The sequence below is a fragment of the Acanthochromis polyacanthus genome, chromosome 11 (assembly GCF_021347895.1).
Source record: "Acanthochromis polyacanthus isolate Apoly-LR-REF ecotype Palm Island chromosome 11, KAUST_Apoly_ChrSc, whole genome shotgun sequence".
NCBI classification, from domain to species: Eukaryota; Metazoa; Chordata; class Actinopteri; family Pomacentridae; genus Acanthochromis; species Acanthochromis polyacanthus.
Genome location: NC_067123.1, coordinates 10223354 through 10239826, shown reverse-complemented (window position 1 = coordinate 10239826; position 16473 = coordinate 10223354). Strand labels below are relative to the sequence as shown.

The window sequence follows — 16473 nt, the reverse complement described above, 5'->3', positions numbered from 1 at the left end:
ATATATCACAGTAAAAAGCGCTGCTGCTGAAAATGAAGAAAGACAGGAATGCTGGTAGAAAACTGTTAAATGTGCGTGATATATTGATTTTTCTGATCAATGTAACTGATTATTGATAACTGACAGCTGCACATCAGAGCAGTGAAACTTTTAACTTCATATATTTAAACATGATTTTGTATTGAAGTGCATTCAGGTCTGACACGGCCCCATAATGAAGGAAATCACTTTAATTTGTGGCCAAATCAAAGTGAAATTAATGTTATTGATTGAATGTTCTCTGTAATAAATATCAGTACGTGGCGAGTGGAGCAGCAGCCAGAAGTGCTGCGGAATCTGGGGAAAGCTTAGAGCAGGGCTGGGGTCACATTGCCCAATAGCTGTTAAGCTAAGCTTGACAACGCCACCTCAGGGAGGGATACCCCCATGGAAAGTTCTGCCTCTGAGCAATGCGTTTGAGGCACACAGGTTATACCAGGAAGCAAGAGACGTGCTGTGCTCAAACAATCAAATTTTACTTAAACAATTTTTTAAAAATTGTTAAAACATTAGATAGGACAAGGGGAGGGAAAGTGCAAATGGGCAGAGGCTGTAGCTTACCATGTGGCAGGATGGGTCACCGGAGGGGAGGAACAGGGGCCCAGGGAGAGGTCACCAGGTGAATAAAATCTCACACACACACATGAAGGATTAAACAAAAATACCCAGGGTTTACACGTCACACGGGGTAGGGTTACCACCACCGACACCACGTCCCTACCACAGGTGCTCAGCCTCTGGAACACAAAATAAAGATTAGTGGGGGCACAAAAGGAAAATAAGCAAAATAAACAAGTAATTAAACTATAAACAAAAACAAATTCCTATAAACTAAAAATCCCAAAAAATGACATTTAAACCCAGAAAACCAAATAACACAAAATGCCAAAAAAACAAGAACATTGAAGTTCAAATTTATATTACCTGAACAGAACCCAACCTTAAAACACAAATAAGAATATAAACCATAAAATCAATATTAACTAAGCAATGAACCAATATAGGTCACCGGATCAACAAAAGACAAAAACAAACAAATCTACAAATAAAGCGATATCCCCACTGTGGACACAGATAAAACACAGGTGAAGTAATATTAAAACCACGAGGATAAATACAACGTTTAAATGCAACTTGATTCCCAATCAGCTGCTTGGTTCAGCCCGGCTGACGCTGGGAGAAGCAGACCAGGCAGATGAAACGGAGGTGAAGCAGAGCTAGGTGCAGTTAGCCGTAGGCCTATAGCAGAGCCATCCAGAAGTACAGCGAAGCGAAGCAGAACAGCAAGGCAAAACAGCAGCTGGTCCTTTGCGCAGCCACTCTTGGTGGCCACCCCCAGCTCTTATACACACGTGGACAAAATTGTTGGTACCCCTCAGTTAAAGAAAGAAAACCCACAATTCTCACTGAAATCACTTGAAACTCACAAAAGTAACAATAAATAAAAATTTATTGAAAATTAAATAATCAAAATCAGCCATCACTTTTGAATTGTTGATTAACATAATTATTTTAAAAAACAAACTAATGAAATAGGGCTGGACAAAAATGATGGTACCCATAACTTAATATTTTGTTGCACAACCTTTTGAGGCAATCACTGCAATTAAACGATTTCTGTATTTGTCAATGAGCGTTCTGCAGCTGTCAACAGGTATTTTGGCCCACTCCTCATGAGCAAACAGCTCCAGTTGTCTCAGGTTTGATGGGTGTCTTCTCCAAATGGCATGTTTCAGCTCCTTCCACATATGTTCAATGGGATTCAGATCTGGGCTCATAGAAGGCCACTTTAGAATAGTCCAACGCTTTTCTCTCAGCCATTCTTGGGTGTTTTTGGCTGTGTGTTTTGGATCGTTGTCCTGTTGGAAGACCCATGACCTGCGACTGAGACCAAGCTTTCTGACACTAGGCAGCACATTTCTCTCCAGAATGCCTTGATAGTCTTCAGATTTCATCGTACCTTGCACACTTTCAAGACACCCTGTGCCAGATGCAGCAAAGCAGCCCCAAAACATTACTGAGCCTCCTCCATGTTTCACCGTAGGGACAGTGTTCTTTTCTTCGTATGCTTGGTTTTTGAGTCTATGAACATAGAGTTGATGTGCCTTACCAAAAAGCTCCAGTTTGGTCTCATCTGTCCAAAGGACATTCTCCCAGAAGCTTTGTGGCTTGTCAACATGCATTTTTGCAAATTCCAGTCTCGCTTTTTTATGAGTTTTTTCAGCAGTGGTGTCCTCCTTGGTCGTCTCCCATGAAGTCCACTTTGGCTCAAACAACGACGAATGGTGCGATCTGACACTGATGTACCTTGGCCTTGGAGTTCACCTTTAATTTCTTTGGAGGTTGCTCTGGGCTCTTTGGATACAATTCCAACGATCCGTCTCTTCAATTTGTCATCAATTTTCCTCTTGCGGCCACGTCCAGGGAGGTTGGCTACTGTCCCGTGGGTCTTGAACTTCTGAATAATATGAGCCACTGTTGTCACAGGAACTTCAAGCTGTTTAGAGATGGTCTTATAGCCTTTACCTTTAAGATGTTTGTCTATCATTTTTTTTCGGATGTCCTGGGACAATTCTCTCCTTCGCTTTCTGTTGTCCATGTTCAGTGTGGTACACACCTTTTCACCAAACAGCAGGGTGACTACTTGTCTCCCTTTAAATAGGCAGACTGACTGATTATGAGTTTGGAAACACCTGTGATGTCAATTAAATGACACACCTGAGTTAATCATGTCACTCTGGTCAAAGAGTTTTCAATCTTTTATAGAGGTACCATCATTTTTGTCCAGGCCTGTTTCATTAGTTTGTTTTTTAAAATAATTATGTTAATCAACAATTCAAAAGTAATGGCTGTTTTTGATTATTTAATTTTCAATAAATTTTTATTTATTGTTACTTTTGTGAGTTTCAAGTGATTTCAGTGAGAATTGTGGGTTTTTCCTTCTTTAACTCAGGGGTACCAACAATTTTGTCCACGTGTGTAGCTGGTGGGCATGCTCTAATTGGCTTACAGCCCAGCACTGCCTGGGAGGACACAAAACTGGCCTTAAGCAGGACTTATCCTGCTACAAGTAGAATAATCAATGTTCTATTCAGTTGTCTATATCAGCTGCAGTCCCAGAAGGACCAAATATAAACACATACTTGTGTGATTTCTGCATCACCAACGACATGCGTGTTGGGTTCCCATGGCAACATGATGCATACAGTGTGTGATAGTGTAGCTGTTTCATTCAGTGGTTTTAGTAACGTACAGATCAACATGTTAGCAGATAAAACACTTTCTTCAGCCGAGAATCTGTATCCCTCATCAAGAATTATTAGGAAATGCTTTGGTTAAAGGGAGACGCTTCTTAAAGTCAATTTAAATCACAAACTCTTCATAACCTGCTCCTGACCAGGTTATCTCCACAGCATCAGTTACCATGGAGATCTAGCAGGTTAAAAGAGAGTCTGAAAACTCTGACTTCAGGTTCAACATACCTGCCTGACTATTAATCAATCTTGCTTCATTTAAACTCTTTAGTTTCTCTCCCCAGAGCTTCCCTCAGTTTTTCTCCTGCAGAAGAAAATTATATTACACACAATATGAAGTTTATGTAATTATTACGTCAATGCAATTCATGAAAAATAATTTTTGCAAATGAATGAGTTTATATAAATCATTCAATTAGGTTTCTTTTATTCTTGCAATTAAACATACTTTTAAAAATGTATCTTTGTTTTTATCTGGACCTGGTCTAATGTGCTGGACATGCATTTAAAAAATATAGATTTTAAAAAAAAAACAAAAAACAATGAAATCTGCATTTTTTCGACTTCCACAAGTAGAAAAAAATGTTTCACAATTTTTACAATTGGTCTCAGACATGATTACAGGTTTACCTAAAACGCCTGACTCCATTTTGCAGCATTAAAATAACAAAAAGTGAGGAATCTGTTGTGGAGTTTTTAAAGTCTTGTGACTTCTGGACAGCCCTGATTCTCTGAGTCATTATGTGTTAAAGTTTCAGGGGGAAAAAAAAGTATTTCACTTCTCTGAAATCAGGAAACAGCTTTGGACCAGCGACAGTTGAACTGGACTGGACTTCTGATCTGAAACAACATGAAGAAGTTGTTGTTGCTGCTGCTGCTCTGTGAAGTTTCTTCTGCAGGTCAGATCTGACTTTAATCTGTCAACGAGCTGATGGACTGTTGGTGCTACTCGCTGAGGGTTTAGTTTCACTTTTAATTCGGTTTACGAGCAGCTAAATCTCCATCTGACCACAGGTTTCTATTGACTCATTCATAATGTTTAGTCTATTGTTAGTTGTGCTGATGCAGATTAAAGTCATTTTCAGTCCCATGTTGTGAATGTAAAACATGAAATAAAAACAGCAGAACACAATATGACACGAGACATTTTTACCCAAAATAATTTCATTTGTTATTCCAGAATATTTCTAATTGTAATAATAAAGTATTTAGACTCTACTTTTCTCAAGTCAGAATAGAAGAGTTACAAGTGAAAATTCTCCATCCAAAATTCATTACATTCATTACAGATACAGAAAAGATCCCATTTGATGTTATTTCATTATTAAACATTATTATGTCCTTCATGTTTGCCTCAGAAATGACCCATTTATTTTCTTTGTTTAAGTTAGGCATAAAAACTACAGAATTGATGAAGTAATTAAGTACATTTGCTTTAGTCCAGTTGGAATTTCTAGTTTTATATTTTATTCTTCTGAACACTTGGATCTCACAACAGATTCAAAGGAAATCTAACACATGTACATTGTTTATCACAATCATGATCACATAATGTAATAATTTAACTCTGACAGTGGACATTTTCTGCAAATCCTCTAAATCTAAAAGTACATTCTGTTGCCAGCATGTCTGTAGTTACTTGAATAAAATGTTCATCACAGGACTTTTACTTTTACATTGCTTTTAGTGGGAAAGGGAAAGTGTGGTCATGACTGAAAGAAAGGCTGGTGAGTTCTGAAAACAAGAAGCAAACTTCAGTCTCCCATGTCTAAGTCACATGTTTTGCTGCACAACAGTGATGTCATGCAACTTCTGCATTTCTTCTGGAGTATCGTAACTCACAGTGATTCACAGTCACAGTTTGTCAATGAGGATTTTATTTAAAACTTGTATCTCCCATGTGAAAAAGTAATTGCCCCCCTAAACCTAATAACTGGTTGGGCCTTCCTCGGCAGCAACAACTGCAGTTAAATGTGTGTGATCAGTCTTTTACATGGAGGAATTCTGACCCACTCTTCTCTGCAAAATAGTCTTATCTTTGCCACAGTAGATGTTTTTTGCCCTTTTAAAGTCTTGTCACAGCATTTCAGTTGACTGAATTCAAGTCCAGACTTTTACTCGACCATTCCAGAACCATCATTTTGTTCTTTCTGAGCCACTTAGAGGTGGATTTATTTGTTTGCATCAGGTCTTTGTCTTGCTGCATAATCCAAATGTGTTGAGCTTTAGGTCCTGAACTGATGGGTGGATATTCTCCAGGGGGACTTTCTGATAGAAAAGAGAATTCATGGCTCCATCAATTATGACAAGTCATCCAGGTCCTCAATCCATCACACTCCCACCACCATGTTTCACTGTTGGTATTATGTTCATCTGTAAAATGCAATATTGGCTTTATACCAGAGGTAATGGACTCATGTCTTCCAAAAAGTTCCACCTTTGACTCATCAGTCCACAGGATGTTATCCCAAAAGTGTCGGGGTTCATTTAGATATATATATATACTTTTGCATATACCAGACAAACCTTTCTGTTCTTTTTGGTCAGTAGTGGTTTGATCTTTGCAACTCTCCCATGGATGTGATTTTCTCCCAGACTCTTCCTTAGTGTGGAATCATGTAGACGGGCCTTAACTGAGGTCTGCAGATCTTTTGAGGTTCATCTGGGTTCTTTTGTGACTCCTGGATTAGATATCAACATGCTCTTGGAGAAATGTTGGTCGGCCGGCAACTCCTGGGAAAGATCACCACTGCTCCATGTTTTCTCCATTTGTGCATAAATACTCTCACCGTGGTTTCTGGAGTCCCAGAGCCTCAGCAACGGCTTTGTAACTATTTCCAAAATGATAAATGTTAGTGACTTCTTTTCACCTCTGCTCTTCAGTCTCTTTAGAACGTAACTGCCAATAACTGCCTCTAAGTTCTTTGAGGCGTTTCTGTTGTTTTGCTCTTCTGACATTACATTCATAACAACCTTTGCATTTCTTTGATCAGACTGATGACGAACTAACAACTTATGAAAATTCATTTTAAAAGACTTGCCAAAAACATGAAACTTTTTCTTGTCTTCCAGTGGAACACTCCCTGATATTTGACGTTACACTATCACCTGGACACCAAACTTTCCCAGAGTTTCTGTCTGTTTCTAAGGTTGACGGCGTGCAAGTGACTTCCTGTGACAGCAACAATAAAGCAGTAGAACCCAGGCAGGTCTGGGTCAAAAAGTTATTGGACAGTGAACCGCAGCACCTTGAATGGCAAATTCAGTCCTGCCTGGACGCCTATCAGGATTCAAAAGAATATACTGAAGACTTTAAACAGTACTTCAACCTAACTACAGGTATAGTTAATATACCACCTTTTCATTTTTATGAAGATTGTTTCTTCATTATTTTCACACTGTTTCACTGCAGTCTCTGTCTCCCTCCAGAGGTTTGTTTTTTTCAGGTGATTTCCGGCTGTGAATTGGACAATGAGACAGGAGAAGTTAGTGGATATAATCGGTTTGGTTATGATGGAGAAGAATTCATGTCACTGGACTCAAAGACACTGACATGGCGATACACAGAGAGGGCCGTCAGCTTCAAGCAAAAGTGGGACAGAGACAAAGCTCGATTACTCTTAAGTAATAATTTCTTCAAAAAAATTTGTCCTCAGTGGTTGAAGATATATTTGGACTATGGGAGGAGCTTCTTGCAGAGAAAAGGTAGAATCAGCTCCTGTGTGGTTGTGATGTGTTTGTCACTCGTTATTTCTTCCTCCTGTTTTCATTTTTGGGTTTCAGTTAAGGGGTATCATGAAGGTGGTTATCAACTTTCTTTGTGAACTCAGACTTTCTGGTACAAACTCAGATCTGTCACATTCAGTTACGACTCATCACTTTCTCTCTCCAGATCTTCCCTCAGTGTCTCTCCTCCAGAAGACTCCCTCCTCCCTGGTCACCTGCCACGCTACAGGTTTCTACCCCGACAGGGCCGACTTGTTCTGGAGGAAAGATGGAGAGGAGCTTCATGAGGATGTGGACAAAGGAGAGATCCTCCCCAACCATGATGGAACCTTCCAGATGAGTGTTGACCTGAACATCTCATCAATTGCTCCTGAAGACTGGAAGAAGTACGACTGTGTGTTTCAGATGTCTGGTGTCAAAGACGATGTCATCATTAACCTGGACAGATCAGTGATCAGAACCAATCAGGGTAAGACAAGACAGTAACTTACTGCTAGTGTCTTGTTTTGAAACTGTCATCAATCGTGAACATTGTGTAAATACACTTTAAAAATGTTTTTTGAAATCCATAAAAACATTGGCATACTGTAACATTCAACAAACACTGTCAAAATAACAGTAAATATCATTTAAATAGTGATCTTTTTATCTGACTTAAATACAGTGCCATAGTGTCAAAAAATGTAAAATTGCATTGTTGTAAAAGTATAAATTATTATACTTAATTACAGGGATCTTCAACTTAGTCAGAGTTCCGTTCCTACAGTGTGATGCAAGTTGATTTTGCCATAAGTCTGAACTCCGACGAAAATGTAAACAAATCCGTTAAGTGCATCACGTTATGATCAGTTCTTCAGAAAAGTCATGAAAACCAATGACTTTCATGCATGTACGAGTCATTTTACAAGATGATAGCACTATTGTAGTGGACTGATATTGTTGTTGAAACTAAGGTTTCTGTGTTTATTGTTCAGTTCAAGATTTACATAATGTCACTGAATGTGCCATGTTTAGCTAGCTCACCTCTGAGCGAGCGAGATAGAGCTGGGAATGGCAGCTAATTCTGGAGCTAAGTTATTAGCTTTTTGTGGTTATTTTGGCATTGGCCCACAGTAGCCTGTGTGAAGGTTCAATAAACAACCAGAGAAGAATCACATTAATCACAGAGGGTCGCGACAATACTGTATGCTGCACTGTTTTTAGAACTTGATTGATGTTTTTCGGCGTTTCGCCCTGTTCCGAGTCTTTTATGATATCTAATTTCACTTCCATGGAGATGCCTTTCCTTTTCTTCTAAGCACTGCCATCAGAAGAGTCAGATTTATGCTTGGGAGCCATTATTAAGGCAAAAAGTTAACGAAAGTAGCACAATACAAAGTGCCGTACAACTGGAAAATGTAAACAAAGGGGTCTTATAGCGCCGCATGACAACATTTTTGTCTGCTCTGCTTGTCAGCTAGTTCCACGTAACCAGTTCACGTAATGACGAAACGCCATAGTTTGAGGACGTCGTAAACCGAGGACTCCCTGTATTATAATTACAAATTGTAAACTGTGCAAACTGACATCATTATAGACAATATAGAAGCTTCTCATTAAGTTCTGTGGACATTTTGATGGTTTTGCCCTTTTTCTTTTTGTTTTGTTGTCTTTTTTAACCAATCAACATACTTGTAAATTAATCATTTTAGATATTTTCTTGATATTTGACTATTTATCATTAATAATAATAATAATTTAATAAAACTTGTAAGACCTATAAAATAACACGTACAAAAGAAGATGTATTCTTTTTCAGTCCTGAATATACATAATTTCTCCTTTTAATAGACATTTGTAAAATAAGGACATTGTTTTGATTTTAAAACAAAAAACAGAATTAAAAAGTTGAAATTATGTAGGTTTTGCTGTGTAATGTAAAAGAATGAATTACCATTTGTAAAGATCATGATTTTTGATGTGGACATTATTTACATTTACATTTGGTTTGTTTTTATTTTTAAGTCCTTTTTAGGCGCTATCTGCAATTTAACAAAACAGGGAAATATGTAAAATCACAGCAAAGTGTTTAAGAAATTACAGTTAAAAACTTAAAATGTGTTATTATTATTATTATTATTTTAATAGTGTGTATTGGTTTGTTAAGCGACATTACTGTCCAACACACTGAATAACCTTCTGAAGGGTGAATGTTGTGTTTTGGTTCCAGTTTCTTCCTCACTGCATCCTGCTGTTATTGGAGCTGTTGTTGGACTCCTGCTGCTGTCAGTCGGCATCTCTGGGTTCTTCATCTGGAGAAAGAACATCAGTGGTAAATTAAATGTGTTTTTTAAATTATCAAGCCAGATTCTTGAGAATGCGATTATCTCATTTGTGTTTTACTGTTTAACCCCAGAAGATTTGTTTTCCTTTTAAAAAATAAAGTATGTTTCTATTTCCTTATTATTATTTTCCATGTGTTCATCATTCAAGTCCAGCTCTGTTGTTCATTTGAAGCCTCTTTATGTCAAATGATGCTGTTTTATGTTTCATTCTTCCTGTAGCTTAAAATTCATCACCTTCATGAGCCAAAGATGCAGCTGCTAATAGAGAAACCACTGATTCCACCTCAGACCACAAAAACTTTATTTTTAGTGTAAATGTTTAGAACTATATATTTTATACTAAATGAGCTTTAACACTGAAGTTTTACTGCATCAGTTCATACCTACATTTTATTTTTGCTGTTTCAGTGACAGATAATGAAGTCAGAATTATCATTTAACTTTTTTCTTTCTGTTTGCCTCCACAGGATTAGAGATTAGAAGAGGATACAATCCTACCAGAGACATAAGTTTGCTGCACAGCTGTTTCTGCAGACCGTCAGTGGAGAGGTTCCAGAAATAAGATCAGAGTCAGTCATCATGTTCTGTCTTTGATGCTTATTAGCAGTATTTCTAATAATAATTTAGTTTTATTGGCATTAGTCAGCACACTAATGAAGACTGTTCTCTAAACTGCACTAAGTGTTTAACTTTCTGTACTACCAAAGTTTTAATTGTAGTTACAGATGCAAATGTGTCAAATGAGTTTGTTCCAGCAGACCTGATGCTGCTGTGGAACAAATATTCAGAAGTTTCAGTATTTAGAAGTAATATTGGATGAATGACTTTTGTGTTGTTGTTGTTGTTTATTCTACATTATTCAGATTTCACAGGCACATTTAAACCTACTGATGTGCTTCAAAAATGATGCACTTTCTTGGAACTACTGTTCTATACATTCTGTTTAGTAAGTCTTATTTATTTTTTAAAAACTGTTTGTAGAAACTGTGTGTGTGCGAGCATAGGTTTGTGTGTAAATGAATTCAGCCCTCATGAAAAAGAAGGGTTTCAAAGCTTATCATATTCATATATTGGGGATAATATTCTGTGTTGTCATTTCTTGTTATTTTCAGTGTGATATTCCAACATTTTAGACGTCTGTGTGAGCACATTTCACTGACTTTAGCTTTAAAGTCAAAAGGAAGTTAATCAGTAGAGTCATTCCTTCATTCATTCATTCATTCATTCATTTCCTTTATTTGTTTCGGAGGGACACTGCACATTAATAAACATTTTATAAAAATGTAAATGCACCCGAGTTAGCCAAAAGGCTAGTTTACATCGGCTGTCCCCCCTGCCGGAACTAAAAGGCCAGTACCTGGTAGGGAAGAAATAAGAAAAGATATACAATATATACACAAAAGTGCAAAATACCATGCTGATCAATAATAATAAAAATACAAGGAAAAATAAAAATACAAGTCCAAGCTTGTACGTCATGAAATGGAACTCTTTCATTCAGATTATGTTCTAAAAACACATTTTTCAGTTATTTTGTCTGATCTGCTCTGGTTGAATTTGTGAGTGTGAACTTTTGAACTCATTAAAATGATAATGAGTTGATATAAAGTGGAGCTAATAGAAGAGTCACGTAAACACCTTGATGTAGCCATCTAGAAAAATTTAAATTACTGATGTGCAATTGTCAGGAAAATTCTTCAGCGGAGTCCTGACTTCGCCGAATAAATACTCAGAGTCGTCTCTCAAGTCAAAGCAAAGTTTTACTTGAACAAGGAATCACTTGAGCAGAGCAGAGTCTGAACGAGTGACTTGCAATAGGTGGAAAAAGTTTAGTTTTAATGCAGGCACATAAACAAGTCACATAGGTATTATCAGTTTCTGAGCAGCCAGATTCAACCGGCTGCTTACAGGATCAACTTGTTGTATTTTCACGGTCAAAGTTAGATCATGGAAATTTACTGGGTACATTGGGTTATAAGAGTTCACAGTCACAGGGTTATACAGTAATTTGAAATCGTAACGAGCATTTGTTTATAATATAATTATAATTGCATAACAGCAATAATTCTTTAAAGATAGCATTTTATATCATATTTGTCTTTCATTTTCTTTTTTTGCTCAATTGTAGCATTTTAAAACATTCTACAGTAGTTAATTAGTGTCTTGTTTAATAAACTTTAATAAGATTTGTACAGTAAGAACATTTTACTTGAGGTGACGTCACATAGAAGCATAAAGAGTTTTAACAACCCTGATTGCTGCTCTTGAATGCATCCTTGTCTCTTGTATTTGAACATCCCCACCTCCACTTCCTCCTTTTAGTAATCAGTCTTTGGAGATGATGGGACGGAAAATTAAATATTTTTGGTGTGATATAAATTTATCAAAACCAGAACCAGTAAAAAACACTTTCTGACACAAACACAGGAGCTTCCAGGTGTCCTATCCTATTCCCTGTTTAATCTGTTTGAATTACAACCTTCATATATATTTCAAAGATACACAGTGGTTCATATGAACATAAATTTTGAGCTGCACCAACCTGCAGAGGAGTAAAATATTCATACAAATGTGGACGTCCTGCTGCAGTTCTGCCTTTTATCTATTATTCTTGCTGTTTGATCATTTTGCTTTAATTCTTCTTTTAAGTGGAGCTGATGTCCTGTTAGAGACGAGTCACTGAGGTCCATTTACTGTTTGGTTTAAACACAATAACTCATGCCGGTGATGTTCTGCTTTACTGTGAATGTGACGCACAAACTGACAGTTGGAATCATTTTTTTAAAACTTCATTTTCATTTTAAAATGTTATATTTATTTATTCCAAGGGCGTAGGTTTGGTCTCAACATTGGTAGGGACGATATAACAGCATAACCTGCATGTACACTTTTTGCTGGGGACGGGACATTAATAAGACCAAACAGATTGGGTGAACAGGGGTCAGGGCTACATTTCTCACGAATATGAACCTAATTAATTGATAAGCTAAATGATCAATGCAAAATAAATCTGTATTGACTTATGTGTATTGGTTCAGGTGATAGTAATTAAATACATTTTAATTAATAAATAAATGCACTAATAGGTATTTGGTTTCAAAAGTGTAAAGTCACAACATGCTCTAGCCTTCTTTCCTTCTAAACCAGGCCGTTTACAAGAAGAAAAGCAGCAGCATGTGTTTTTTTTTTTTTTTTTTGACTGTCAACACTTTCTTGTGAAACACAGACTGGGACCTCTCTCTCTAAGCAGCTTCTTGCTCACATTTTTCTGGTTCTATATTTTCCAGCAGAGTTCACTCCATTTCTCACCGTTTAATTAACGTTAACAGTAGAAAACACATACAGGAGGACAATTCTCTCTAAGCAGGGTCATTCCTACTATTCGGTGCCATTTCGGCCTTGTTTAATCTATTAAAAAAATGTTAAAATTTCCAATTTTTTCGTCTTTTATCTGAAGGATTACTTATCAAACTATAAGAAAACTATATTGGTCCAACTCAGGATATCAATAATCTAATATTTTTACCAAATTCTTTGCATGTGACAGACAGCAAATGTCCACCCTGTTAGGGGACATTCTCACATCTATTACACTATGTTTCCAAACCACTCTCGCTATAATAATTACATTTAGTAAGAGCTTAAATGTCCCTTAATTTACCCTTGAAATATCTATTTTGAGAAATATTAACAAAGAAGTATATGTACAGAAAATGTGCTCTATTGTAAGGCACAACACAATTTGAACACATTTCTTTTCAATTTTAAGATAATTTCAATGGAATCTACCTTTATTTTTTTAGTGATTTCATTATACTAATTAGAAACTGCAAGTAAACACAAAGACATGCTAAATATTTCAGACTTTTTATCTAATTCTCATCAAAAAATCATAAGGTAACAGGGTGGACAGACGAGTAACAGGGTGGACAAGACGTCACAGAATGGACCTAATATTTGTGAACAAAATTTTATTTAAAAAGGTAAATTTATTTAACCTTTACATAAACATTAAAATTATTTAAAAAAAATACTTCCAACAAGTAAATAAAAATATCATTAACTAGTCATATGAAAAACACCAAAAACGTCATTAGCATCAGCTTTACATACGAATTCACTGAACAACATAATTCATTAACAATTAGAAATTCATTCAATAATTTAAAATAGGAAATTCATTCAATAACTAAAAATAAAATAAAATAATCAATTTATAACCAAAAATAATAATAGAAGACAACATATGCTGAAGAAAGATGTTTATCCACCTCTGTTATGTCCACCCTGTTATTGTGTGTCCACCCTGTTATTGTGTGTCCACCCTGTTACTGTGTGTCCACCCTGTTACTGTGTGTCCACCCTGTTATTGTGTGTCCACCCTGTTACTGTGTGTCCACCCTGTTACTGTGTGTCCACCCTGTTATTGTGTGTCCACCCTGTTACTATGTGTCCACCCTGTTACTGTGTGTCCACCCTGTTACTGTGTGTCCACCCTGTTATTGTGTGTCCACCCTGTTACTGTGTGTCCACCCTGTTACTGTGTGTCCACCCTGTTACTCTACAAAACGGTAACAGGGGGGACATTTAATGCTAAAGCTGTCCCTTACTGCTAATGTGATGAAAAACAAACTAGCACTTAGTGACAACCAAGGAAGATTTTTAACATATTTATTAACCATATTTTTGAAATTACCAAAAAATATAATTTTCTGCTATAAAACAGGGTAACAGGGTGGACATCTTATGCTTTACCACGTCAGTCAAGCATTCTAAAACACTTAAAAAAGGTTGTTTAAAGAGAGGTACTTACTTTGCTTCCATTAGTTTGATTTTCCCTCCACAAGTGTAAGCTACTTCCTGTATCAAGTGACTAGATGATGTATTGGGGGGGCGTTTGCAGAGATCTTTGTATCAAAGTAACAGGGTGGACAATTGACTCAGGGACACAACATATTTTGAATATTTTAAGCAGTAAAAATGTATAAATAACAAAAAATAACATTTGGGGAGGTAGATTATAAACGAAGCTGTGCAACAATAGTGAAAAGTCAAGATCAAGTTATCAGCCAATCAAACGCACGTTTGATTGGACCAGCACATTCAGCAAGTGAAAAGGGGTAGATGTAAGTCTGAACCTGGTCTGAACATAATGAAAATAATTCACTTAATAACGGTAGGGTCAATTCTATCCTTCCAACATATGGGAAGACAATCAAAATTACCTATATAACTGAACTCATTATATAATGCAAATAAGGTTGCTTAAAAGTTGGTGGGGGCAATTTGACCCTCTTGAAAAGTTGGTAGTGTTATGTCCCTACCGTCCCTATGCAAACCTACGCCCTTGATTTATTCATATCAACTTTTGTAATGAGAGATTAACCATGACAACTCATTCTAAAGTCACTCTTTTTTGTTCCTGTGTAAAGTTAATTGTTTTTAAATGTTATTCAGCAATTGTTGTTTTCTCCTCTCTACCTGTCAGTGAGTACTACAGCTGCTTCATCTTCACTGTTCTCTGCTTGTCTGAATTTTCTTGGATCAAGTCTTGAGGTGTTTTTCCTGATTTTCCTTCAGACTCCTCCTCACATAATGTGTAACTCAACTCCTTCAACCATACTTGTTTTATTATTTCCTTGTGATCGTCTCAGCTGATAAGAAACACTCTTCGAATTTGCTGTCAGATTTTATTAAAGTTTTCCATGTTTGGATTTGTCATGCCAGTTTCGCACACCCCTCAGCAGCAGTCACTCAACCACCACAAATACGATGGAGCTCATTTTCCTGCTCATTTTATTTCCCGTCACACTGTCAGGTCAGAAGTTTTAAGAGTTTTAAACATGCAGAGTCTTGGAGAAACTGATTTGCTTGATAAGATGGTGTAGTTTGTTTTACAGGTTTAGCATTCTGACACACCTAAAAGGAAGTGCCATCCAAACACAAACCACAGTTCCAGTGCCTTGCAAAAGCATTCACACCAGATTTTTTATTTGTAAAAAATCTTTAACAACACATATAACGTTTCTTCCACTTCACAAATATGTGTTACTTTGTGTTGGTCTATCACATAAAATCACAAATAAAATACATTTAAGTTTGTGCTTGTAATGTGATAAAATGTGGAAAAGTTCAAGGGACGTGAATACGTTTGCAAGGAACTATATTTGTTTTTTGTGTGTTTTGAATTTCAAATGAAATACTTCTCTCATTTCAAAGCAGTAATCGACAAATGTCTCTATAGTTTCTTCTGAATGTTGTTGTTTCGTTAATCTTTTTTGTCTTGAAAGGAATAATATGTGGCAAAAATGTAGACTGACTTTAAAAAAAAAGAGGAGTAAATAAGGGTCCCTGTGGTGGACTGGAATCATCGTGTGTTGATGGTAACCAGTTCAGATTTGGCTATAGATATATACTCACTGGCCACTTTATTAGGTACACCTGTTCAACTGCTCATTAATGCAATTATTTAATTAGACAATCACATGGCAACAACTCAATGCTTCAGGCCAGTAGACGTGGTCAAGAGCACTGCTTAGCACTGTTCCCTCACTGTCATGAATCGGAGCTGGTTGGACCCAAGCAGAGAGCCACGCTTCCAAGACCAGAGGAGATGAAGAGTGATTTATTGTTGGGGATGAATAATGGCCAGGATGGGGAAACCAGAGTGCATGAGCAGGGGGTTCCAGGCAGGAGTGGGGGTTCCAGGCAGGAGTGGGGGTTCCCGGACAGCTGGCTGCGTGGAGGCAAGAGAAAAACAAAGTTAGAATAAGGCAGGAACTCAACAGAAAATGTTAAAGGCTAGAGAGCAAACTGAACTGCATGGTTCTGGTTCAATACTCTGGCAGGGAGTGGAAGGCTGAGCCGGTACTTATTGTAGGTGAGTCATTAGAGAGATGATCATCAGCTGTCCGGGAGCCGTGGAGGTGGTTGATTGCCTGAGTGGAGTCAGCTGAGAAGCCAGACTCCACTCAGGCACCGAGCTGCAGGGAAAGACACAGGGCAGAGGAGTGGATGGGAGACAGGCAAGGCAGAGGAGAAGGGAGCTGTGATAGTACCCCCCCCTCAACGGGCGACTCCCGGCGCCCCATGGGCCCAACCAAAAAGGGGCCCACCGGGGCAACCAAGGA

The 16473-nt window shown here is 37.4% G+C and overlaps 2 protein-coding genes across 7 annotated transcripts in view; both read left to right on the top strand.

Moving 5' to 3' along the window:
* The window catches only part of LOC110969857 (major histocompatibility complex class I-related gene protein-like), a 273081-nt gene that overhangs the window by 32303 nt on the left and 224305 nt on the right, over positions 1–16473 (top strand). The window lies entirely within an intron of this gene.
* LOC110969859 (major histocompatibility complex class I-related gene protein-like) overlaps positions 1–16473 on the top strand; it is a 176500-nt gene that overhangs the window by 153383 nt on the left and 6644 nt on the right. Inside the window, exons 4-7 of one of the 4 annotated variants that reach the window (XM_051956053.1) lie at positions 7249–7488; positions 9229–9330; positions 9811–9912; positions 11993–12018. The exons of 1 other annotated variant lie outside the window; for it this stretch is intronic. In XM_051956053.1, the coding sequence (XP_051812013.1) occupies positions 7249–7488; positions 9229–9330; positions 9811–9905 (437 nt within the window). In that variant the 3' untranslated portion in view covers positions 9906–9912; positions 11993–12018. Of the gene's footprint in view, positions 1–7248; positions 7489–9228; positions 9331–9810; positions 9913–11992; positions 12019–16473 lie in introns of those variants that run through there. 2 more of the 4 variants (XM_051956052.1, XM_051956054.1) reach the window with 2 other exon arrangements.